At 34.9% G+C, this 26,422-nt stretch overlaps 1 protein-coding gene across 5 annotated transcripts in view; it reads right to left on the reverse strand.

Annotated features, from left to right (window-relative positions):
- KCNT2 (potassium sodium-activated channel subfamily T member 2) overlaps positions 1–26,422 on the reverse strand; it is a 332,217-nt gene that overhangs the window by 43,553 nt on the left and 262,242 nt on the right. For 3 of the 5 annotated variants that reach the window (XR_014781450.1, XM_084794036.1, XM_084794035.1), the window contains exons 18-22: positions 23,978–24,083; positions 19,032–19,204; positions 12,412–12,483; positions 9,319–9,453; positions 216–327 (exon numbers count right to left, since the gene is read on the reverse strand). Coding sequence is in view for 4 of the 5 variants with exons in the window: in XM_084794036.1 (XP_084650162.1) it covers positions 216–327; positions 9,319–9,453; positions 12,412–12,483; positions 19,032–19,204; positions 23,978–24,083 (598 nt within the window). In the remaining variant the exon portion in view is untranslated. The remainder of the gene's footprint in view (positions 1–215; positions 328–9,318; positions 9,454–12,411; positions 12,484–19,031; positions 19,205–23,977; positions 24,084–26,422) is intronic. The other 2 variants (XM_084794038.1, XM_084794037.1) reach the window with 1 other exon arrangement.

Genomic DNA, 26,422 nt, shown 5'->3' on the forward strand with positions numbered 1-26,422 from the left:
GTAAGATTTACTGGGGTCAAGGCACCACAGAATTTGTGGGAGTGCCCAAGGAATGACTGCTCCAATTTGAGACCCATGGCAAATCAAGAAGCCCATACCTGACAATGCCTGCAGGGCTAGGAACCAGAGTCTGGATTATTCTTTTAAGATACATCTTCCAGAATTATTTGAACCCAAATGGAAAAACTTTTGTGCTTCAGTGATATTGGGCTTACCTTTTCCAGCTTCGAAAGTGCAAGAGAGTAACAGTCCTTGGCTCTGAACTGCATGAATCTCATATTTGCTGGGTGAGTAAGCTCAGTGATAATACTGAGACTGGAAAACAACCTAAATTAAAGAAAAATTGCATCACACTAATGATCCAATGTGGCATGTTTTTTATAATAACATATTTATGAATGAGTGATTCTTAGCCTTAGGCATAAAACTACATCCAATTACAACAGCAGGCACTGCCACATAAAATGATCTGTGAAATACAAGAAAAATGAAACACTGTTTTTCCAAATATTTTAACCAACATACTAGTAGTATGGGACATAAAATAAATTCAGCAATTTTCTTTTTATTAGACATTTTATCTCCATAATTATGAAACAGCATGGAAGAGAAACTCATAAAGTTGATTTAAGAAGTTATTAAGATTATTTTGTGGGTGATATTAAAATATAGGAATATTTGGATTGCTAAAAAATTCACATGATGTTGTTTTTGTCCATTCTGTGAGCTCTCCAAAGCCGTGGCTGCCTAGCCTAATAATATATTCTTTCAAAAGGACAAATCTTGGCACAATGAGCTCCTGAGGTAAGGAAATACCATAACTAAGGTAAATTTCACCAATGAATTGGCACCAAGGTTAAAGCATTAACAAGGATATTTTTAAAATGATCTAAGATTGTTTGCACTACTTTCTCTTTATACGTCTTTTTAAAATACGCTTAAAAATTCACAAGTTCGCATACACACACTTGATTTTTTTCACCCTCATGGAGAAGGGAATCAAGATGGTACAATAAATGGCTAATATATTTGTTTCTGTTGCTGCTCTAAATGGCTCACCAGACACCACTTGTAGATTTTCTAATTCTAACATTTTGGTATTCTCTAGCAGTTATTTTGTGGTACTATTCCTTTTCTATCCCAAACAACACCTTTTAGTTAAAGTAAGCCGAGACCAGTGAAAACGCCCACTAATAGTCTGACTTTATCCCTGAACTCAAAGACTGGCAGTGACTGAAAAAACATGAGAAGTACACCATGTAAAACCATGTCAAAACCCAATCAACTACTGCGGCTCTCTTAGTAACGCCAACGCTAAGGGTACCCCTGCTTCAGCAGCTGATTGCTTGACGGCACTTTACAAAGGCGTGTGCTACTGATTTTAAAAGAGGAGCACTATCCCTGAGCCACAGTGATGAAGTTGGTTTTCAGATTCCCTCATGTCTAGTTTCCTGATGCTGGTGGAAGACTTGCTAAAACATCTCCCACCTGCCGGGCAATGGCGGCCAGCTACCCCTTCAGCAGCCTGCAGGGGTCTCTTCCCAGCATGGGCCAACTATTCATGATGACTTCCTCTGGGGTCTCTTCCCAAGGGCTCCTCGGACTATTTAGGTTAACACCCTAAGCAGTTCTTCTGAACGATCTCTTTCATAGTTCTAATGTGAAACCTGTACTTCCTATTCTTTATCTAAGTGGGCTTAAAACGTTGACATTATGCATGCTTTATAAATAGGAGAAATACAGGCAGTATTATGCCTTTGTCTTAGTTTTGATGACAGATCTTATTTCTTTGTCCAAGTACATGTGACAAGGGCAAAGTAAATAGTACCAGGAAACAATAACCTAAGTGTAATTCCCTCCTATGCAGTTTATGATAAGAACATAGTAATTTTATTTACTTAGCAAGTCATTGTTTCAAATGTCTTATAAGGATGGGCGTTCCGAAGATTATGGCTGGTTTATGAAACATTGAGCCAAGTGGCAGATAATAGATAGCATTTTGAAAGAAAATAAATGTTTTATTATTAATAATAATTATTATTATAATGTATATATGTGTGAGAGAGACAGAGAAGGAGAGATGGATGAGTTATGACTATATGAAGCATATTGCTGCTGAACCATAGTGCTGCTGTCTTGCAGAAGATTTTTTGGGTTTTTTTTTCCATTTTTTTTTCTTTTCTAAGCCATTCTGCCTAAGATGCAGTTGTTTTCTTGTTTATTTTTCTCGTCAACTAATACATTGTTAAAGTCAATGCTATTTAAAAAATATTTCCTCTGGAATCCAGCTAAGATGAGAAGTTTTAAATCTTTTCTAGTGAACATCTTCCCCTAAAGCCCCCTTGGCATTTAATTTCCACCCTATTTATTGCCCCACATTCTGGTGGATTTTTTCTTATGAAATAGCAACATCTAGAATGTCTAAACTTTCGTTTCAGAACATACTACTGCCTATATTGTTACATGCCATTATACTTAATTTAGTAATTTTTTTTTTGGTCTTTTGAGCAGGGTTTCTTTGCGTAGCCCTCACTGTCCTAGACTTGCTTTGTAGACTAGGCTGATTTGAACTCATAAAGATCCACCTGCCTTTGCCTTCTGAGTACTGGGATTTTAAAGGCGTGAACAACCACTAACAAATACTTAAGACATATTTTCTGAAGTTTTGTTGATGTAGTTGGAATTATGGTTTGATCATAGATACAGGGATTCTGTTCTTTAGTTTACAGAAAATTTATATTGTGTGTATCCCAAACAATCTGCCTTCAACATATTTGTCTTTTCATTCAAGTATCACAAAGGCATAATGTATAAAACTCTTCATTGCAAACGCTCTCTAAAATATTACAAGAGCCTCAAAGATAAGAAACAAAAACTAAAAAAACAAAAAAAGTGAGTTGATTTTTGGACTAGACAACTATTTAAGCTCATATCATCTTTTGGATTTTGAAGCCATCTATTAATTGAATATTACAAATATTTATATAAATATTATTATAAATGTTTATATAAATATAAATAATATATTTAACATATGGGATGTCACATCCAACATTATTTATCATGAGACCACAGGAATTTAAATGAATAAATAATGTTATTAAAGTGAATCAGCTAACACAAAGTCTTGAAGCTTATTTAGGCACTAAGTGCTGTTCTCTATATTTGAACTTCCTTGCTGCTTGCACCTGTATCTCCTTTTTGCAAGGAGGGTAATAAAGGGCAAGTGGCTTAGTCTGGCTCTATCTTTCCAATGTCTGGCAACTTGTGCTAGTCTGTGCCAAACTATCACATAAGCTCAGATCTATAGAACTGGTGTAGTTGCTGTCTTTGTGGTTCTAGATGCTCATGGTGGATTTAGCAAATCTACTATTAGCCAAACACCAAAATCACATCCTCTTGCTTGGTACTTTGACACTTGGCTGTTGGGAACTTCCAACTTCTATTACAAATCAAGAGCACTCGCTGAAATACCTCCTAAAACCGCAGGTGGGAAACCCTCCTTTAGGAATCTCTTGCAATGGGCACTTTACTGAAAAACAAACAACATGCATACTGGAGTATTTCTACAGGTGTCAGAATCTAGCTAATACTCCAGGAATCAGATTCAAAGAACCTATTCCTACCTCCACAATAAATAGTGGGCATGTGGGAAAGAAACCCAGTTGATCAAAAGAATAATATATATTAAGAATGCCTAGCAATATGTTGGTGTTTCATATTTTCCAAGTCAACTCTGTTTTTGAAATATTAAGTCTATCACCTACCCAGAATAAAGAGTGATAGGCTTGTCCTTGGCACTGTTCTTGGAAAAGGGGGCTGACATCTAACATCTCATTTAACAGATTATCGACAAAAGTCTATCATTAGAAATCACTGGTCTTCAGAAAAAGAGATATAAATGGTGAAGTGTTCATGATGTAACTCTCTGAAAACTACGTGTGGAGACAGCATAGCTGAAGGATTATGGGCCTATGCATATTAGTTAAATCAGTGAAAGAGTATGGCTGATGGGTTTCTCGTATATGAAGAGATATCAAGACACGTGTGTGTGTGTGTGTGTGTGTGTGTGTGTGTGTGTGTGTGTGTGTGTGTGTGTGTGATGCAAACATAGTCTTTAAATAATGGCAATGTATTTCATCTTTTGTAGAATATTTAATTTCCCACAAGTGGGAATTTTAAGTATATGAATATGCCTTCCTTCTCTAACTCATTAGATATAATAGAAATACATACTTAGAAGAGGTAAATGCTAAGATAATAACATTATTATTAATGTGTATTATAATTAAAATTACAGGACCTGATTGTATTTGAGTAGCTTCTATGGTTAGAATTTTATTTTTCAACAAAACATATGTGACTTGCCTGTTTTACGTAAATGAACTTAAAATTATTATTTTAAACTAATAATGCATTAGCTTAGCCTGCCACCTAGTGAAAATGTAAAAGTAATACTTATGAAATAAAGTATTATAAGGTCATTCACATCTATAAAAAACCATTTGCATTCAATTAGAGCATTCATCTATGTATTCATTTGCCTAACACATTTAATTATGTTTCTTATAATTACTGATACCATGAACCTGTTTCTCAGCCTTACTATTTGCTAAACGCATTGTGAATGCTAAACAATTTAGAAACAACATTATATAATAAGCCTCTTTTCCCAGATACAAACACTATAAAAAACAATATTGTAATAAGAAAAAGAATATAATTAGTTGTATTTCGTCTTCCTGCTTGGTACTTCATTTTAATAAATTTTAACATAAAATTTATATAATATACTTAAATAATTACTGAATTTAAGTAAAAAAAAACAGTCACATCCTCTTGCTTGGTACTTTGATGCTTGATTGTGGGGAATTTCTAACTTCTATTGCAAATCAAGAGCAATAGCTGCATTATCTCCTCAAATGACAGGAAAGAAACCCTTCCTTTAGGAATGTCTTACAATGGGAACTTTACTAAAGAAACTGAAGCACAGAAAAACAAAACAACTTGTTAACTGCAGTATTTCTATAGGAATCAGAATCAGGCTAATACTCCAGATGTAGATTCAAAAGGCCTGTTCTTACCACTATAGTAAAGAGTGAGCAGTGCATGATTATGCATGGCTGTAATCCCAGCACTCAGAGAGGCAGAGGTGGGTGGATCGTCATGAGTTCGAGACCAGCCTGGTCTACAAAGTAAGCCAAGGCTACAAAGAGATACTGTCTCAAAACAACAACAACAACCCAATAATCACATAAACAAACAAACAAACAAATTAATAAATAAAGGAGTGAGTATGTAAGAAAGAAACCCACATGATCAAAAATAATAATACATTATTACTATTAAGAATATCATCTTTCAGGTATATGGCCAGGAGTGGAATACCTCAGTCTAGAGGTAGGTTTCCGTAAGGCCCCCTGGGTCCTTGTTAGCTGACACTGTTCGTCTTTTTGTGGAGCTCTTGTCCCGTCCTTTCTGTCCTCCTCCTCACTTTTCCACAAATTCCCCTGCATTCCACCCAATGTTTGTCTGTGAGTCTCAGCATCTATTTGGATCTGCTGCTGGGTGGATCGTCTCAGAGAACAGGTATGCTACGCTTCTGTTTGCAAGCACAGCAGAGTATCATTAATAATGTCAGGGGTTGGAGCTGAGGCTGCCTCTGACATGAACTCTGTTGTCTGCTTTTCAATCACTTCCCTTTGGCAGGACTCCACTGCCAGGCCACAAGGGAAGGGGAATACACGCAGTACTGACGTTACTTGAGCTCTCCTGTGTTGGTGGGGGGCATGTGGGTCCCCTATTCTGAGGAGTAGGTTAGGTGGGATGTGGAAGGAGGGATGGATGGTGGTACCTGGAGGAGAGGAGGGCCGGGGCTACCATCAGGATGTAAAGTGAATAAATAAATAAATTTAAAAAAAGATGCCTATGTTTACTCTTACATTATTTTGAGTTATATTGCTTCCCACATTCATATACATGAATTCCTCAAAAAGCCTGATTTCTTCGGACAATTCAAAGAAATGGTTTCTTTTTTCACTTTACCTCTTTATGCTGCTATAATCCTGACAATACAAAAACCTTTATGCTTAATCTGCATAATTCATTTTTTTCTCCGTAAACACTCTCTATGCTGTACTTAACTATGTCACTACACTTCAGTGATATCTCCTTTCTGTAAAGATAGATTTGTTATTATATTCTTATCTCCAAAGCCAGGGACATGGTGGCTTCTGCAGGGCATTGCCACATCATGTCATAATGGTCTTTCTTACTCTGCTCCACTTCCTTGAGTAGCTCATGCTCTGAGTCTCTCAGGCTCTGTGTGGCAGCACAGGTCCCTCCCAAACTCCCCATTCACCTCTGCACACTTAGTTTCCAATCATCTGTGGCAAATTATGAATTATTTAAGGAGGAATTCCTGGACCAAGACCAAATCAGCTCTCCTTTCTAGTGAGGTCTATTGTCATGAGATTAGTGGAAAGAAAATTTTCAGCATTGGTATTCAGAAATGGTCTCTGGGGAGGAGGAAATCAACTGCTTAGAGTCTAAGAACCTGATTTCTGAGAAGAGACATATTCTATTTCTCCTGGCCTTCCTCTAGGCATTCTGAAGTTTCTGGGTAGTGGTTTCCCAGAGAGTTTCAATTATAGGGGATAATGGCTTGAAGGCTAACCCAAAGAAAGAAATAACAGAAGAAAAACAGCATCATATACCTACTCTTTGTATTATAAGAGAACAAACATACTTCACATTATTAAAAATATTTCTGTATTTGTATGTTTTAAGTAGCTCAACATAATACACTGCTAAAAGTAGTTGTGGTAAGTTAAACTTTAATGTAGACATAGGTTAGACGGCACATTGAGCAGAATACTAAAATTCTGTGGCTTGGGACATAGGTAAATATCACTACACAGAGAATAATGATAAGAAAAAATACAGAAGGCAATAAGGAGAATATCTTAGAGACAAGGTTGACCAGATGGCCATTTGACTGGGGGCATAGTGTTAAGTTTTGGTAGGATTTGATACCACCAATGAAATACTATATAAAGTATGCTTACTGGTTAAGATAAAGGCAAGAAAATGCTGATCTTTCAAGATGTAGATTCTCTCTTTTTCCAATTGTCAGCTTCTGCTTATTGGCACTGGGTGACCCACAGTTCAAACACTGGTATTCTGGTACAGACTAATTGGAACTTCATAGATATGGAAAGTTGGAGTGTTGCAAATCTAGAGCCAAGTGGCATCAGGCTAACTTTAGTCCCCTTAGCCTTTTTTTTGCTCACCTCTATCTGACCTAATATTTTTTAAACTATGAGGTATAATGGTTTCATAATCTTCTTTTGAAGTTTAATACACCATTAAGTTCCACCCCATCCAAAGGATAAAAATAATATCAGGAAACATCTGAGACCTACAGGAGAGACATTCTTGCTTTGGTATAGGCCATCTACCAGATACTTCTAATGATAAATCTGAAGAAAGCTTTGATTTTTTTTTTTACTTTTCTTTTTATTTTATAACTATAAAACAACATGAGACTGTTTCCATCCTGGGACACATTATTTGGGACAACCTGATTCTCTATGCCTGGAGCATGGTCAGTCGTATTTGTCTCCAGCTTCATCTGAGTTTTACTTCCCTTGATAGGAGAACTCCCGTTGTTATGGATACCACAAAGAGTCCATATAGGCAAACCCACCATGAGAGAATGAACAAATTAAGACCATGATAATTTACCAATGAATAGGGCATGCCTATAATCTAAAGAATAAAATTAGGGCTGGGGAGAAAACGTGAGAAAGATTTCCAGTTTGATGCCATCCTGATCTACACAGAGAGGATCTGTCCCAAAAAAAAATCCAAAACAGACACCTAATAAAATAACTGTGTTGTGTTGCAGTCATAGGTAAGTATTTGAGCACATGTTCAGTATTTGCAAGGGACAATTCTCATTGATGCAAAAAAAAATCAGAAAGAAAACCAAAATGACTTATTTGGGTTATTGTGGTGTCAGTAACACTTCAGAGATGCCTCATGTCTGTGGATTTAGGTTATTAACATTCCTAAGGCATTCTTACAAGCACTTATTTTTCAAACTTCTTTTTAAAGGCAATTTCTCTTGCTGATGGTGTTTTAAAGTCCTCTTGAAAAGCACTGTAACCATTTTCTCTTGACATTCTATCAGAGTCCAGCTCCTGACATTAGAGATCCTGAATTCTCTAGCTCTATACTACTTATTTAGGATGCTAGGACACCAGCCACAAAGCAGATAAAAGGAAAATGAAAAAGGATAGCAGGTGTGCTTGGGGGACGAGCCACCTTCCTGTTACAAACCTTGCTTGAATTTGATTATAAAGGGTATTATAAAGGGGTTTGTGGGGTCAAAAACTCCTTGACATTCATCACCTGTTTTCTGAAAGAGCTCATCCTGGTAAAGGAGGACAGTTAGGACCAAATGACCAGACAACCAGATGGTAAACTAGAAATGTATTCAAAATTAAAATATGTAATATACATAGTAAGTATATATTTATAATCTGAAAGTTGGCTCATATATATAATCTTTGTCCATTGGCTGTGAACCTTATCACTGAATTAATTCTAAAGAAACAAGTTGCTTATAAAGGTGATATTTTCAATGCTGAAAGAGTTGAGAATGCTTGAATTACCTTAAAAATTCTGTAGGTCACACATTTCCTTTGAGCTTCTAAAACCTCACTCAGAAAAATGGAAATATGCTCTCTCTGACACTGTAACTTTCAAATGAGTCTAGAGAGAAGCATCCCAAGTGACACAGATTTGTGATTTATAGGTGCCTCACACTCCACTTCTAACAGGGAAACCTTTTTCTGGAGAGGTCTGACTGTCCATACCCAATGATTACCAAAATGAAGGTTTATATTTGAACTAATATGATGAAAGACTTGAAAACGGAGAGAAGAAGGTTGTCAAGTCATTCATAACCTAGATAGACTACTGCCTGACAATCTTGCAGTCCTAGACACAAACAAGTCTTAGATCACTGCTAGAAAAGAAACCCAATGAGAATATAGTCTGCTCTAAAACACAACAGTCACTGTGCACAATATTTTCAAAGACTTAATTATATAAATAGATATACCATTATTTTAAGAAAAGAATTATTAACTTTATTCAGTTCCAGTCACATTATATACAAAAGTATTTGCTTCATGAATTCCCTGGGGCCAGCTCTCATGCCACATGGCCACTGCTCAGGTACAAGTAGGATGGAAATACATATAGAAAACACAGTGTAAATGATCACAGGGCTAGGCTCCATACACGTACCTGAAAAGGGTCTGCACATTCACAATTGTTTTGGCATCTGCCATGTAGTCTTCCTCCGCACTCATGGTGCTCTCTTTGTCCACAACCACCATGTTGGCAGCAAAAGTCACTCCACACCTGAGTAAATCATCTAGGCTTTGATAAAAAGTCACACAGGAGAAAAAAGACAAAGGCTTTAAATAAACTGCAACACTGCAGTCAGGCACTAAATTAACTTATTGGTAGCCTTATGCACATTGCCCTTATATCGGGATTTATAAACACAGATAAACACTAATGATAACTATGATGTAACATGATCTGCTGACATGAAGTTCAGAATTCGTCAGATACCAGTGGTTCCAGAGCACTCATATTTGGAATCTGTGTTTAGTAACATTTACCATATAAGCAGTTAAACAGAAACTATGACAATGATTCCTTTTTTTTTTTTACAGCTAATGTGCTAATTCAAGGACAAAACATTCCAATTAATTCAAGTTTCTAAGGCACTTTTTGGTCAGAGTATAAGAGGATTAATGACTCTATTAATTTGATAGGACAGCTAATGTAGAAATATAAAGGTATGTAATATGGATTTTCAAATGTCCACATTTATTTAAGATCTATATGCTACGTATTGTTCCTACACTACAGAGAGAGTAGGGAACCTGTATCTCTGTATCTATATATTTATCTATGTATCTACCTACGCATCTATGTATGTTTGTGTGTATGTATGTATGTACATGCGTACGTACGTACGTATGTATGTATGTATGTATGTATCTATCTATCTATCTATCATTTATCATCTCTGTGTCTATGTTAAATCCTACCATAAAGCTAAAACAAGATTTGAGCAAGGGTTTAAATGGCCCAAGTTTCTTTGCCTGCATGAAGTGACTAGAAAAACTAGGGTAAAGGTAGTTGTGAGTTATTCTCATTCGTTTTGATTCCTATCCCTTTAAAATGTATCAGCTATCATTTTCCCTGAAAATTAAAGAAAAAATTGTTTACCATTAAGACTGAAACAGGGGAGCTACTATTTGCGCCGTCTTTGCTTTGTATGGACTAGACAAAAAGAAGAAGAAGAAGAAGAAGAAGAAGAAGAAGAAGAAGAAGAAGAAGAAGAAGAAGAAGAAGAAGATAGAGGAAGACCAAACTTGAACCAAGGATGTAGTAGTTACATGGTTCAGTGAAGAGAGATAAGAAGAAATTCAATTAATGTCCACTCCTCCTGGTTCAAACTAACAAAGTGAAAACAACTGCAGACACTACTGATCTTAACTGAATTTAGTTTCCAGACATTGTATTAAAGCACAGAGTAGGTTAACATAGCTATAGGGATATACTGACAGCCTCCTCTAAGAGCTCCAGAAATTTTTTTCTGTGATAAAGATTTTATAGCAAAAACTGTGTAAACAGCATTTCATCCCAAATACATTCCTCATGCAAAAAGAAGCCAGAAACACAACATCCAATCAATACAATGTTCTTCAACATTAAATCCCTTGTATTCTGATTTCCTTTTCTGTGTAGGTGATTCATTGTCCTTCATCTTTAATTGGTTAAAATATATTTTAGGAAGCATCAGGGAGGGGCTGTGGATTTAGGTCAGCAGTAGCATGCTCATCGGCATGTGCAACTTTTTTTGTTTAAGCCATAATAACACAGAAAAAAGTTAGATGGAAAAAGAAAGTGATATGGTCCCTTGTGGAGAATACGATGCCAACTAAATCATCTTGCTTCTAGGAAAGTAATTTCCTTGTATTTCAGCCTTTAAACCCTCTCTCTACATCCTAATTCTATACTATAATTTTATAGGCAAAGGGAAATATATACTTGTAAGAAGTAACTTTCATTGAATCAAAGCAAAAGTAATTTTGCAAAACTGAAGTTAAGGCTGGACAAACATTTCACTAAAAGAACTTATTCTGAGTCTCTGGAAGCTACCTGCTATCAGGTGCATCTCTTGATTTCATCCTTAAATTATCTCCTGCTATAGTGAAACATGTAGAATTCTTGTGTTCTTCAGGCTTTTTTCTAATTAACACACTCGAGTACGCTAGCTTTTGTTTTTAAAGGACGGTTGCTTTACACTGTGCAGCCACAAGATGGCAATGGAAGACAATAAAAACCAATCTAAGTACCACAAACCCAGAAGATGCTCTAACCAGGGATGCTTGCTTTTTTTTTTTTTTTTTTCTTTTTTTAAACCTTTCTTTGACTTAGTTTTTCCAAGGACTAAAATGTGAAATTTTCAAGTGTTAGAAAGTATTTTTATTTGAATGGCTTTTATTTTCATGAATATTTCAAATGTTAAGCCAGCAAGAATTATATAAGGACAATCTATATAATTTCCTCTCTAACAATACACATGCATATAGATATGGTGACCCACCTTCAATACTTGTTAGTCTATAATCAATCAATCAATCAATCAATGAATCAATACGTTTTCATCTCCTCCTTAGAAATTTAAATCTTGAGGTTTTCTTTTTGATCATCACAAATATTTTACAGTATTTCATGCTATTAATCTGTTGATAAATTATTTTTCTAATCATTGATGTCACAAAAGCATTTATGTATATTTTAAATTTTATGTTAATACATTGTATAAATGTATGTATCATATAATCTTTCAATTTTCTTTTCTTTTTTCAATTTTCAAGTAATACAATTATAAATTCTGAAATGTGCTTGAATAACTTGTCAAGAAACTATTACTATTTACATGTGAAGTTATGGTAATGGTGTCGCTGCATTGCAGTGCGGACATTTTAAGGTACTGTTTGATGTGACTTAAGCACTAATATTACTACAAGAAATGCTGCCTTTGTGAAAGCTACAAGACAGAAAGAGCTTTGAGAATGGTGTGCACCTAACCAATTTGATGTACTGCAAGATCTTTTGCAATTTAGCAATGGATTACTGCTAAGCAGTTATTATAGGAGATACACAACACAGGGACATGTACTCTGAATGCATGGGTCACCATATTTACTGTTACAACATGACAAAGTACACTCATCATGCAGGAACAAGACACAGCACTTGACAGACCACAGGACACTACACTAGTCATGTGCCATAGACATTGTCACCTACTTGTCAATAGAGCCCACCATGTAGTAAACCATTGGAAACCAACAGATTGCATCCAGAAAATGCATATCTGGCCTATGTAGCAGATGGGTTACAAAATGAAACACAGTGTCACAACAGGGGCAGCACTTCTAGGGAAGGGAAGCAAGTTCATTTAGTTTAAATTTCCAAAAACAAAGACAAGATACAACCAAAATTGCCCTATTGCTTAGGAATATGTTTGCATTTCTTATGAACCTCATAATATACTAAGAACTGTGAATTATAAATCAGAAACATTATGGTGAAAGTCTGAAAAAATAATGAACTATTACTTTTAATTAGGACTTAATGCTCATCGATTAGTTCAACTATCTAATGCAGAAGACAAATTGTTTTAATTTTCACTGATGTCCTCAAGCACTACAAATAACTCTAAAGAGTAATCATTAGGCTTGAGTATCAAGATAGCTTTGTCTCAGGAATGTATATATTCACATCATGTTCCATATCTCAATATGCCAATTATATAGTCTGTATATATGTGGAAAAACTGTGTTTCACAAAGTTACATTGACACTATTTTACATATACATTTATTGACTTATCCAAGGTATATCACTAAACTAATGTTTGTGATAACTGAAATCTGTACTTTCTAAGCACAGCAAGGGAAAGAACCATAGACTTCAAGCTTGCTTAAAAATCACTTAATAAGTTACATCCCCTTTATAGCTTTTAATTCCTGCATGTATTCACTCAGCATATGTAGACCCAAATATTAGTCAATGAATTTTGATATGCAGCATTTGATATTTAAAAAAGAGTTGCAGCCATAAAACAGAATTGGAGAATTTACAGAGAGGTAATGTTTACTTTGTGTGTTGACAGATGAGTAGGAATTTGGCAAGTACAGAGAAGAGAGAAATTCCAGGTCAAGGTAATTTGAGCCACTATAATTTCCCAGATGTTGATCCCCAGTTGGATCAATTCTTTTCCTAACTTTTTTCTCCCTATTTATTTCCCTTCAATATCTTTAAAGTATAAAGAAAAAAAGAGTTAAATACAGTAATGTATTTAAAAAACTAAAAACTTCCAAAAGATGTTACTGTTAAAAAATTGACTAAACTTTTCTGGGTGTTAATTTATTTGTAATAATGAATGGACCAATACTATTACATTGTATCAAGCTGTAATAGTGAATGGAGCAGTAGGGTTACATTGTATCAATCTACCATGATTCTGTTTTGAAAATCCTGTATCACTTAATTCATAACTCATAATCACTTTTTGTAATCATTTATAGTTCGTTTTACATATATTATTGGCTTTGGGTTTTTTATTTGTTTGTTTGTTTTGTTTTTCAAGACATAGTTTCTCTGTGTAGCTTTTGCTGTCTTGGAACTCTCTTGGCAGACAAGGCTGGCCTTGAATTCAAAGAGATCCTCATGCTTCTGTCTCCCAAGTCCTCGGATTAAAGATGTAAGCCACTATGATACAATTATTAATTATTAATTTTAGATATGTACATAGGATATAATGATAACTATTTTAATCTGGTTATCCTTTAGGGTTTATATTATTCCCGTTTCTTTACACTATCTTGCTTTTTCAGTGGATCTCCAGTCTATGCTTTTCTGAACTCTTGCATAATTGAATCATTGAATTCAGTAAGAGACTTAAATTATTCTAAGTAATAAAATGTACTCAGGTCATTGAAGCAAATACATCTTTATGCTATAGACACAGTTATGTGAGAGATAAAATTCAAGATGAGACCATTAGAGACATTTTCCTATTATGATTGGTAGAGATGACAAACTATAATTGTTACAAGCAAAGACTTTTTAAAGGAATCTCATGAATTTTAGTTATGATGTATTTACAACATATATTTAAAATGAGCAAGAAATCACCCAAATTCTTAGAACTTGCTTTCAAACAGGGTTAGCACCTATTCATCCTTATGAGATTTCAACTGTTTCAAGGAATAATCAAATCCCCTAAACTTTAAATGCACATTCCTGATAAAACAGAGCAACCAAAGACTCCTCTATGGTTTAAAAGAAACTAGAAATATATACATATATATAGCGCTTTACATTCATATATTCTGTAACTATTCACTTATCTGAGTTGACAACAGTAGTCATGACACAAGGCTGCTTAATTGAATAACACATAATTAGCCAGTTTTCTTACTCATTGGGAGACAGTGAACTGGCAAGCATAACTTTACATTAAGAAGCATTATTATAGAGAAAATAAGCAAACACATAGAACAGTCATTAGAATTATATCCCTTGTCTCCTTTTTATGATACATATTCAAAGTACAATGAAAAGATTAAAATAGAAGAATATTATTAATAAAAGAGAATAAAATGTGTTTATTTTTTTCTGGCTGTCAAATAGAGAATCCTAATTGTTCTATTAGAAATTATAGTAAAGAATCATAGTAAAAGGATCAAATGATTCAACTATAAATTTCATAAAAGTTTTATCATATAAAATAAATATAAAATATTTTTAACAAAAGATATTTTTATACAAAATGTTTTTTTTACAAGCCAAGTGGGTTTTTAAAAATATATAATGAAATATCTAGAGTTTTTTCTAAGAGATAATAATAAATGTGTCAAGGAAATATATGCACATCAGAATAAATCCATAGAGCAAAGCCAAACAAAATAGACAAATTAACTAAATATAAATGAAATAAAATGTCAAAACATAAACAACACAAACAATGTTAATACGTAGCAGAAAACATGTACATCCGTTCATTGCAGCTTTACCTGGAAAGTCTAAAAGAAACAGTGACTGTGAATATAAACTTTCATATCTTCATAAATCTCTCACAAAAATATTTTCCATATATTAAAATACTAAGTAAGTCAACATTGCTAGACAGTGAAAATGTTCATAAGTTTCATGAATTTGCAAACTTCAAGAGCATCCTTTCTGTACAGTTAAACTAATAAGCACAATATTTGGATCTCAACTTCAAGAAATGAAAGTAATATACCTTATGAACAAAGCTTACTTTATCAGTATTTTACAGCTACCTCAGAGTAGTCTATTTATTCTTTTAAATTTTTTGGTCAGGGACTGGAGAGATGGCTAAGCAGTTAAGAGCACTGGCTGCTCTGGCTGAGGACCTGGATGATTGTCAACACTTCTGGCACCCCCTTACTGGGCAGCCCACATAAGTGGGAACTCTTCCCAGCAGTCATCATGAACTCCAGTTCCAGGGGACCCAACCCTTCTACTCTCCTTTGGAGGCACCAATAAGGCAAGTGTTGTACAGACATGCACGCTGGTAAAAACTGCACTCATATAATTTTTTAAAGGTAGAGTTAAGGCAGGGTGTCTCACACAGTAGGCAAGCACTCTTCCACTGAACTACATCTTCAGACTCTGGGTTTTTTTGTTTTTGTTTTTTATCAACTGAGGTTTTAAACAAGATCTTTACTTAATGGAAATAGTAACAATGTTAATTTTTAATAGGCGAAGAAAATCTAGCATTTCCGGGCTGTCACATATGTCAGACCTTACACTCCTTTGCTTTGTATATTATCAAAGTATAAGAATAACTTAAATTTTCTTACCGTGTTCAACTTAAAGAAAAAATGAAATGAGGCCATGAGAATAAATATGGTCCAGGCACCTCTAGAGGTTAAGCTTACATATCTCATCTCAATTCTGTCTGAAACAAAAGTGTATATTTCTATAGGATAAGGGGCTTCCTTCATCATATATTTCAGCATTTTTTTTAAAAAGCTTAGATGTTTAGGTACTATATGCAAAGAGTTCAATGGATTTAATAAACAATAAATGTAAAAACAATTGCATCAGGATGGATCTGGCCATTCTTTGTCTAACTTTGGGTAATATATTCCAGTTTGACTTCCAGCTAAATTTCAGCTAGATGACTTTTAAGGTAGAGGCAATAATCAAAATATTTGAAATCATTCTAGCTCCACAAACAAAGGAGAACAGCTGGTAAATCAATCAGAACTGACACCGTTCTGATGAGCTGTGGAAAATTCAAAGTTGGTTTGATGGGCCATGGGAAAGACATTTTCAGTGTGCCAGACTTTCATTTGATTACCATTGAAATGTGCAAGTCTTTCTATTTAGAAATATTCCTAACATCTAGCTCATTGTATTATATGTTGAAAGTAAAAACTGGCTTTAGACTGCAATATTTCATATTTATGATGCTTCTGGTTTTGTTACATAGAATTAATTTGTCTCTTTAATTGATTTATCTTAATAGCTATTTACTTATTATTAGCTCTACAACTGAATATTTAAACTTGGCCAAATTCTCAAAATTAAGTAATAATTCTAAAAGCATATAGGAATATGATTAGAAATTCTGAGAGCTTGAACCTATTTTAAGGAGAAAAATCATTATATTCTGTAATTTCAGAGCAACAGGTGTTCTGTTGTTTCAAAAGAGGGAAAAGGATTACATAATTTCCCAGGAGTATTATTTTTGGAATTCAGTTTTGATTTGCTCATTCTTCATCAAAGGAAATACAGACAAGTAAAAATGTTAGATGTCACTTTTGAGACATACACAAGAAGAATAAGTTTTTTTTTCATGGCCTTGTAATTTAGTAACTATTTTGAACAATCATACTATATAATTAATAATGGAAAGTAATATAACTATGTTAAACCTAATAATATTATACTCAACAGAAATCACCGGTCAACAGCCTCATATAGACATTTATTGCCGAAATCATCAGCAATAGGTAGTGGTGATACATTTCCAATGGGAAATTAAGATAAGCTAGATTGTTATCCTTACAACTAATTGTAAATGGTACATATTGTTCCTCTATCTGCAACAAAACCTGTGAGTTAGGTAAGATAACACAGAGGAAAGACAATGAACTACTTGTTGCCTAGCTGCCCTCCATCCTAGAGATGACCATGGTAACTTTACCTGGATGACATTGCGTATTTAGCTCTGCTTCACACCATTCACAATGAACGCTTATTCAAATGTTTAAATTAAATGTAAGAATGTAGATTATTAACTTCTTGAGTACACCTCTCTGTAGTCATGATATCTAAATAATATAAATATACAAAATGTAAAATTAAATGAAAATGTTGAATATGGTGTCTTGTAGTGATTGTTTGACTCTCAGTACTATTATAAGCCATGAAAAGAACACTTTATCATATTAAATTTATCCTTATGGTTTCATTAATATAGGATAGTGCTGAAAAGCCATGTATACACTTTTAGGGAAATAGTGGCCTGTCAGTAATCTAGAGAAGGGGCATTTTTATATGTCTTGTATAATTAATAACATTCAGCAATTAAGACTATATAAAGCACCACAAGAATATATAAGTCCAATGAACAAACTGACGCTCTGGGAATCAAAATTTTAAGTTATTGCTACTTAATATCAAACTGAATGGGATGGCTTAGTTCATGTTTGATAGGCTAATGAGGTAAATGACAAGACATGACTGAGTTAAGGTTACTTTACAAGACTAAAGAGTGAAAATGAAAAGTATACCTCTGTTTTATAAGCAGAGGTTTAGGTAGAGTTATGAATCAGCACCCCAAACATTGACATAACGTGAGGAAGAGGACAGGTCACTCTGGCCTGAGCACAGCCAGAGGATGCTTTAAACACAGTCAAGCTTCTTCCTTCTTTATTTCGGTAACTGGAGGCTTTATTGGTGTCAGTTTGATCGCATCATTCACAACGGGGATACTTTATGACAGTCTGAAAAATGCCTTTCTTAACTTCTGTTTGTAGTATTGACACACAGGCCAAACTGAGCATTTGGCTTAGTTAATTAGTATCTGTAGTACCAACTTACCTACTCTGCAGTTTTCCCATCGAGGAGATTCAGTGTATTGAAAGGAGCTAGGAGGAGCTTGATAATCCCTCCCTCTATTGTTATGGCCGTCCTAGTCCTACACAATGACTGTCACACTACTGAGGTTTGGTTTCATATGCTTTAGCTTCTTCTAACACTGCACTCATTACAACTAGTTTATTCACAGTTACAGTAAAGGGCACTGCATAAAATGGAACATTTTATTGGGTGGGGGGGGGCTATGTATTCCTCTGTAGCACTTTCAAAATGATTAGGTAGTCATAGTTATCAAAGCAAGTCGACCTAAAAATTTGCAGACATAAGCATATGATTCAACATAACATTTTTATGGTATATGAACATTAGAATAAGTAAACACACAGTGACATTCCATGGCATAACATAGTAAGGCAGATCAATAAATCTTCTCTTATAATAAATGGCTAAAGAACAAAACTAATGAGTTTTGGCAGGTGTCTTCCAGGCTTGTTAATTAAATTGAAGAAATTTGCAATAGGTATTTCAGTGGCTCTTTTCAACTGGTCCTATGAGTAGATGACCATTTGCATATTAATTTCATGTAAAAGTCTCCAATGACATTTAAGTAGTATTGATTAAACAAGAACATAATCAACAATGTTTTGCATAGTATAATAGACTTCTCACAATAAACTGCACCATAGTGTATCTGAGTTAAAGCAGTATCAGTAAATTTCAGTAAACTATTTAATGTACAGTATAATTAAAAGTTCTGTCTATTTGTGTATCTTAAAATATACTTACGGGTTATCCAATAGCAGAACTATGGGATTTAATTCTTTCTTTGGTCTATAATATGCCCTGAGAGGTACAATAAAATTATATAATCCATTTCCAGCTGTTTCAGCTGCAACTATAATTAGTTTGTTTTTGAATCCATAGGCTTTTGCATCCTCATAGTAGTTATGCTGGCAACTCTAGAGAGAAAAATTACACAAAGAAAGGACATTTATATGCTTGACTGAAATTTATTGAAAAAATTTAGAACGTATGGTTATGTAAATTTTATCTAAATAATTTTCTAACAGATTGGAACATTTCTGTTTGCCCAGTTCTCCAACATGATGTAAGAAAGAAAAGTGTGATGAATAATAATAAAAAAAAAGGAGTGGTAAGTACACAACCTGATCCTGTAAGAGGACTATTTGTGTACTGGTAACACTGCCAGTTAAAAGTTATTGCTGTATAGCCACTCAGTATCTATTTTGTTATAGCATAGACATGTGATTTCCATTTCCAAAATATACCGGATTTATTATTAAGGAGTAGGGGCTATTGCTGACATGGACTCTGTTGCCTGCTTTTTAATCACTTCCCCTGACAGGAATGAATGCCTTGTGAGGACATACGGGAAGAGGACAAACTCAGTCCTGACATGACTTGATGAGCTGGGGTGGGTGGGTGGGTGGGTGGGTGCCTCCTTTTCTGTGGAGTAGAGGAAGTGGGAGGGGGAAAGAAAGGTGGGACTGGAAGGAGAGGGAAAAGGTACTATGGTCAGCATGTAAAATGAATAAATAATTTTTTAAAAAGTCTAAGGGATATTCCCAGTTGTAGGTACCTAAAGTGATGTAATAAAAAAGAAAATAAAACAGAAAAACCAAACAAAAAGGAGAAAACTGAGTTGCTTAAGCATACACCGTGTTAAAGTGTAAAAAGTGTTACACAAGAAAGAAGACACAGAACTTGATCAGAACTCATCCCAGAGCTAGCATGAAAACAAAATTATTGCTACTTCTGAGAGGTTAGACTCAGAATATTCATTAACATTACTAAATCAAGACAGTTTTCAAGCTAAATTATCTGCATGCCTAATGGCCACAGTAGTTTTTTTCTTCACCATTATATGACTCTACCCGGACTTCTTTGTATTTAGCTCAGTGGATTTTCGTTAGTTCTCTGTGTGTTGATTACCTATGAAACACCCTGCGCCATTATTCCTTAATAAAATTATTTCTTAAATGGTGGAATGACACACAGTGTAATAATAAAAACGATAAAAAAAACAATTAGACCTAGAAAGACTACAGATTTTGCTATTACTAGATTCAGAAAATGATGTTCAATATGTTTGAGGAAACAAGAGGGTGCACATAAAGAGTGATCAAAATTCTATTTAATCTCCAAGGCAGTGTTTAAACATACATTCATTTCTATATATACTCTCAGATTGATCAATATAATCCAAGAGTTAGTTCAGGGCTGAAGATACAGGTCAGTGGTATAGCAATTTCTGAGTGTGTCTGAAACACCAAAGCTCAATTTCCAATACTAAAAATAGTAATTAAAATAACATATAATGCAGCTAAAGGGATCAATTGCAGAACAGAGATTAAAAATATTACCCCACCTGTAAGATGGAATCTCAGAGTTGTTTTGATTTGCATTTCCCTGATATTACTTTCTCACATACTCTGGTGCCTCAACTTTGACCATGTCCCCTGGAGGGGGAGACCTGGTGGCACTCAGAGGAAGGACAGCAGGTTACCAAGAAGAGACTTGATACCCTATGAACATATACAGGGGGAGGTAATCCCCCTCAGGAACAGTCATAGGGGAGGGGAATAAGGGGAAAATGGGAGGGAGGGAAGAATGGGAGGATACAAAGGATGGGATAACCACTGAGATGTAAGAAGAATAAATTAATAAAGTAAAAAAAAAAAAAGAGACAGAGACAAAATGAAAAAAAATAAATAAAAATAAAAATAAAAATATTACCCCAAATGCAAAAGAGGTGAAAAAAATCACAATCAGAAAGGAACCTTATTCAAATAAATATCAACTGAGGATTTTCTAGAAGTGACCAAGCCACAAAGTCTCAGAAAAGTCAGTGGATTCTAATCCTGAATAAACATAATTGCATAGTCATTTACATTATTACTAAAGCATGGAGCAGCCAAGACTACAGGGCCCTAACCAGCCATACATAAAGAGCTTATACAAATAACAAGAATAATTATGGATATTTATAGTAACCAGAAGGCATTGAAGAAAAAAATTATGTGGAATTGGAAACCAAGGAGACTGTCCTTCAAGGATGAAGGTAAAAGGAGTCCAAGGGAAAACGATTCTCAAACACTGAATCCGATTTGCAGAAATTCCAAAACCTGAAAATGAGTCAGTAGGAAAATGATACAGAAAAGTAGAAAAAAAAATATCTAAAGGAGGAGAACAGAAAGGAGTGGGTGCAAAAATATTCATTGGGATCTGGGTGGAGAGATTTTAGTTCTGCTATTTAGAGTCTATAGCCACATACAGCCTAAAGAAAGAAAGAAGGGCACTAAGAAAGGAGTCGGAGCATACGGATGGGCTAATGTTTAGAGCAAACAGAACTTCTACATGCATGAAGTATCACAAGGTGAGATAACTATATGGTTTATGAAGACAAGGAAGAGACACAGGTATTAAGAAAACCCAAGGAGACAATGGGAAAGTAGTGTTGAAGAAACTGGCCAGAACAGTCCGCTGGCACTGGGGCAGAACAATACTGCCATCCCAATCCACACACTTCACCAACACAGTGGACCAGTTGGTGCCATCTCATAATCCAAAGTAAACGTCCATTTTCAGAACAGACTCTGTCATACCAGCCTAATGTTACTAGAATAACCAATAATCTCTTTTATAGCCATGATTCAATAAAACTGCATGGCTTTTCTTTATTAATGCAGCAAAAGGCTGTTACTATAAACTGCTTTTAAAAGTCCTCAATTTTTCCCCCTAATCCACTCCTCTGAGAGCTGAGCCTTACAGTGACAACTGAATCAGTTGTTTAGAGATAATTCAGTTTGACTCTCTTGGTTTCCTGGTGACTCCCCTACTACCTCAATAACTGTATGTTAAAAAAAAGATAAAAAAAAAAAGAGTACTTTAGAAATGAGTCCAGGTATCACAGTTCCTAAATTACATCTTATGTTAACAATAACATCAAAAGTACTATAAATGACAATAAAAGAATACGGCTTAATAAAATGTAGCTGTAGAAGGAGTCAATGCAGGAAAATAACTCTGAAACTTAACATGTGTTAATTAAGCAACAGAGAAAAGCTGACCAGAAATATGGAACGCATCAACACTCAAAGTTTAAAACAAGATGTCAAAATAAGGCCTTGAGAAATAGAATTTCAGATGCCAATGAAACAACATGGAGCACTTGAAAAAGATAAAGAAGGACAGTCCAACTTCAGATAGGTAAAGCTGGGAGCTTACTAACATTCTTTCAGTCTTCTTCAAGAGCAACAGCAGACATTATTTGTAACAAAGAAAACCTCAAGAATATCAGCAAAATGAATGGAAACCAAACTCAGCAATCAACTACCTTAAGTTAAATATACTGACTAACATAACCCTTCTAAGAACACTATGAAACTCATAGCATTAAAATCATGTTCATCTCTATTGTCCTTGGCTGGTGCCTTAGTTTGAGCAGGACCCCTGGGCCCAAATCTGCCTATCATAATGTTCTACTTGTAGGTTTCTAGGATGCTCTGGATCCTTCTACTTTGCTATTCTCCCATGCTTCTCTCATCTAGAGTCCCAATAGGATGTCCTCCCCTCTGTCCCAGTTTCCTGGAAAGTGAAGGTTTTTGTGGGACATGCCCCTTGGGCTAGTATGCAGATATAAGTGATTATATCCCATTTGAGTCTTTCTGCTTCTGGGTTAACTCAGTCACCCCTACCCAGATCTAGCCAATGGGCAGAACATTCTCCACAGTTGAGTGGAGAGTGAGATATTACTTTTTCACGTATTCTGGTGCCTCACCTTTGACCATGTCCCCTGGAGGGGGAGACCTGGTGGCACTCAGAGGAAGGACAGCAGGTTACCAAGAAGAGACTTGATATCCTATGAGCATATACAGGGGTAGGAAGTCCCCCTCAGTAACAGTCATAGGGGAGGGGAATAAGGGGAAAATGGGAGGGAGGGAAGAATGGGAGGATACAAGGGATGGGATAACCATTAAGATGTAACAAGAATAAATTAATAAAAATTTTAAAAAAGAACAAAAAATAAAATCATGTTCATTTTACAGATAAGCAAATTGAACTTTGAGATTTTCTCAAGTTGCACAGGACATGAGAGGGTGATGCCGTTATATTTTTAACCCCAACAACAAGTAAATGAAGAAATGCCAGGCACACTTGAATCATGTCAGGGTGTGTTAAGTTCCATTTTAACATGTTTTCTTATTCTTCAGATGCATAAAAATCAAAGAAAAAGACAAAAAAAAGGTTCACATTCTCAGACTGGTCTGTTCTGAGCCAATTCCTGAAGGCATTAAGGCAGAAAGAGAGAACTAAACAAAACATGTGGGAAGGAGAAATGAGGCAAGACACTTAGGTCAGTTTTAGTCCAGTCATAAATGCCCTTATTTCATTTAGTAGAGATTAATTATTAAAACACAGTCTTAATATGTTACCAAACACGATTGGTAATTAACTAATAACAAAAAAAGTGGCTTAAGAGTCTTACGTCTCTGTCTTCCCTTTTAAAAGCATAATGACTGAATCACTAATTAAATAGAAAGATGAATCAATTTTGTGATTTTTAGTGAGGAGGAAAAGCAAAACAGACCACTCTATTTATTCAAGCTTATATGAATTACAGTTAAAGAATATAAAATTATTTAAATATTTGCAATACCTTTGATATACTTTTATTACTTGAGAAAATAACATCAACAGGAAAACGTTACCTTGTCTAATCTTAAGCAGCAAAAGGGCACTTTTTCTTGTAGCAGGTGACAAAATGTAGGTGAACTTCCTATGTATGGAGAGTAAGGAGGGTAGCCTTTGGCGTACCTGAAAAGCAGTAAGAGATGTTATCCCTGGAGTAGTCCTTAAAAGCTGGAACCCTCAGATATGACCCAGATCTACTGCGTGATTGAATTAGAATTAGTAAATCTATGCTTCCATCATATTATTAAAATGACATAGTTTAGGAAATGGGAGGCAAATTATGATTAAATAGGGCTCATTATAAAATTTTGAGAACTATATTTCTAAGTGGTTGTAGAAATGTTTCCTGTCATGTGAAAATCCTATGAAGTTAGAATCCTCCATCCATGACTTTAGCATCAGTGGAACACAGCCATTCATGGTCATGTTGAACTGGGTAAGGGGACATTTGTGTTTGATTCAGCTAGAGAAATGAGTAACTGCAGTAAGAGCCATGAATATGTCTTAGTTGTTTCTTTATCCTCATCCATGGAGACATAAAAATGTATCCACAACAAATAGTAATAGTATACTTTATACATACAAAGAGTATCTAAAAAACACTGTATTATGTTTGGCTGTATCAATATTCACTAGCCATGCACACAAAACTAAAGGGGAACAAGTAAGTTAATTATTCAAAGGCAGGTTTTCTTCTGCAATTGCTCTTAAATATTATCAAAGACACTTAGTTTGTTTACAGACTTTTAAAAACAGACACCTGCACATTTTGGCTACATCAGTTTGGAACATGGAGCTTCTAAAAGGCAGATGCATAAATGTTAATTAGCCAATAAAAAGAAATTACTCAAAGGAAATTTTTTCTAATCCAAAAGGGAAGCTCTTGATTTTCAGTAACTTTTCCTGTGCCATCATGAAGTGTAGACTTTGTTGAAACTGTTCTCTAGGCACTTGGTTGGGAGGTGAAATTGAGCACATTTTATAAATTTACAAGCTGACAGCCATCACCTCTACTTTAACAACACTTGCTTTTTTTAGTGAAAATTTCCTTCTACCTCCCCATGCTTTAGATATCTGAAAAAAGAATTTCATTCACACTTGAAAACATCATTTCCTATCAGGATTTTTGCCTGCAGGGAAGGTTGCCCAGTCTGCTGGTGGTGTTCCCATCCTGTATTCTACAAACACATTTGAGGATTTGGACCACAGAACAATTTGAGACAAGACTTTTGTCTACAAGTACATTGACATTTTATGAAACAAAAAAAATCATGCATGGGTTTAAAAAGATTTTTCTGCATTTCAGTGACAGCTCAGTTTCAGTTTAATAAGGCATTGTATGAATTTATATAAATATTACTGAGAGACATGAATAGCAATGACTGTCCTGACACCATTATACACAGACACATTTGTAATGTCTAAATGGCATTGGTTGTTCAACACAAAATGTAGTAGGAACACTTTTCTACATCACTTCCAATATATATACATACAACGAGGTGGCAGTCATACATGAGTCACACAAATAGAGAAACTGTAGTCAGATTGTTTATTTGTAGACAAGTATTATAAGATCAAACTGGGATGGAAAAGAAATCTTTGAGACAGCAAGGTCAGTATTGTAGGCTACTGTTCTTTCAGCTTTCTTATGGCAACATTATGTGGAGGATGACATATATAAACATCTATGAGAGGCTTAAATGTGATGACTCCTACACTGGTAGGTACTATAAGAGAACAGCAACTTAGTAAATAAAAAACATGTCTGTCATTTGTAAGTTTGAACTATTGCTAGCTTCCAAATAGAAAGGGATGCTAAAGGTTGAAATGCAAAAACACTTTGTGGAGAAATCTGAATGTATCATTGGATAAAACCTTGAACTTCATGATTGTCAACCTCGCTTGTCAACCTGACAGGCTTTACAATCACTTACAAAATATATTTCTAGGTGAAGATGCTTTCACATAAGTCTAACTGATGTGGAAAAACCCACCATAAATGTGGGTAGTATCATCTTAGGGTTTGGGATCCTAGACTTAACAAAATGAAGAAAGTCAGTTGGGTACCAACATTTGACCACATCTCTGCCTTCTGAGTGTACCATGTGACCAGCCACCTTATACCTTTCCTGCCATGATCAAACATACTCTCAAACTGTGACACAAAATAAATTCTTCTGTCTTTAGGTTGTTTTAGATTTTGTCACAACAATAAATAAAATGAATAATGGAAACCTCAAAATAAATGTTAAAAAATAAATTAAAGGTAGCCGTGTAGTATAATGAAATACAACTTTGAAAATGCATTTAAATTTATTTCTTTACATATAAAAGATAAATTAGAAAAAGTGGGACTGGAAGTACATGCTGAAGGCAGAAAACTGATTTTTTTTTTTATAATACCCCGTGTTTTTTTTTTTTTTTTTTTTTTTTTTTTTTTTTTTTTGGTTTTTTGAGAC

This window comes from Acomys minous (assembly GCF_964271855.1).
Source record: "Acomys minous genome assembly, chromosome: 1".
Classification (NCBI taxonomy): Eukaryota; Metazoa; Chordata; class Mammalia; order Rodentia; family Muridae; genus Acomys; species Acomys minous.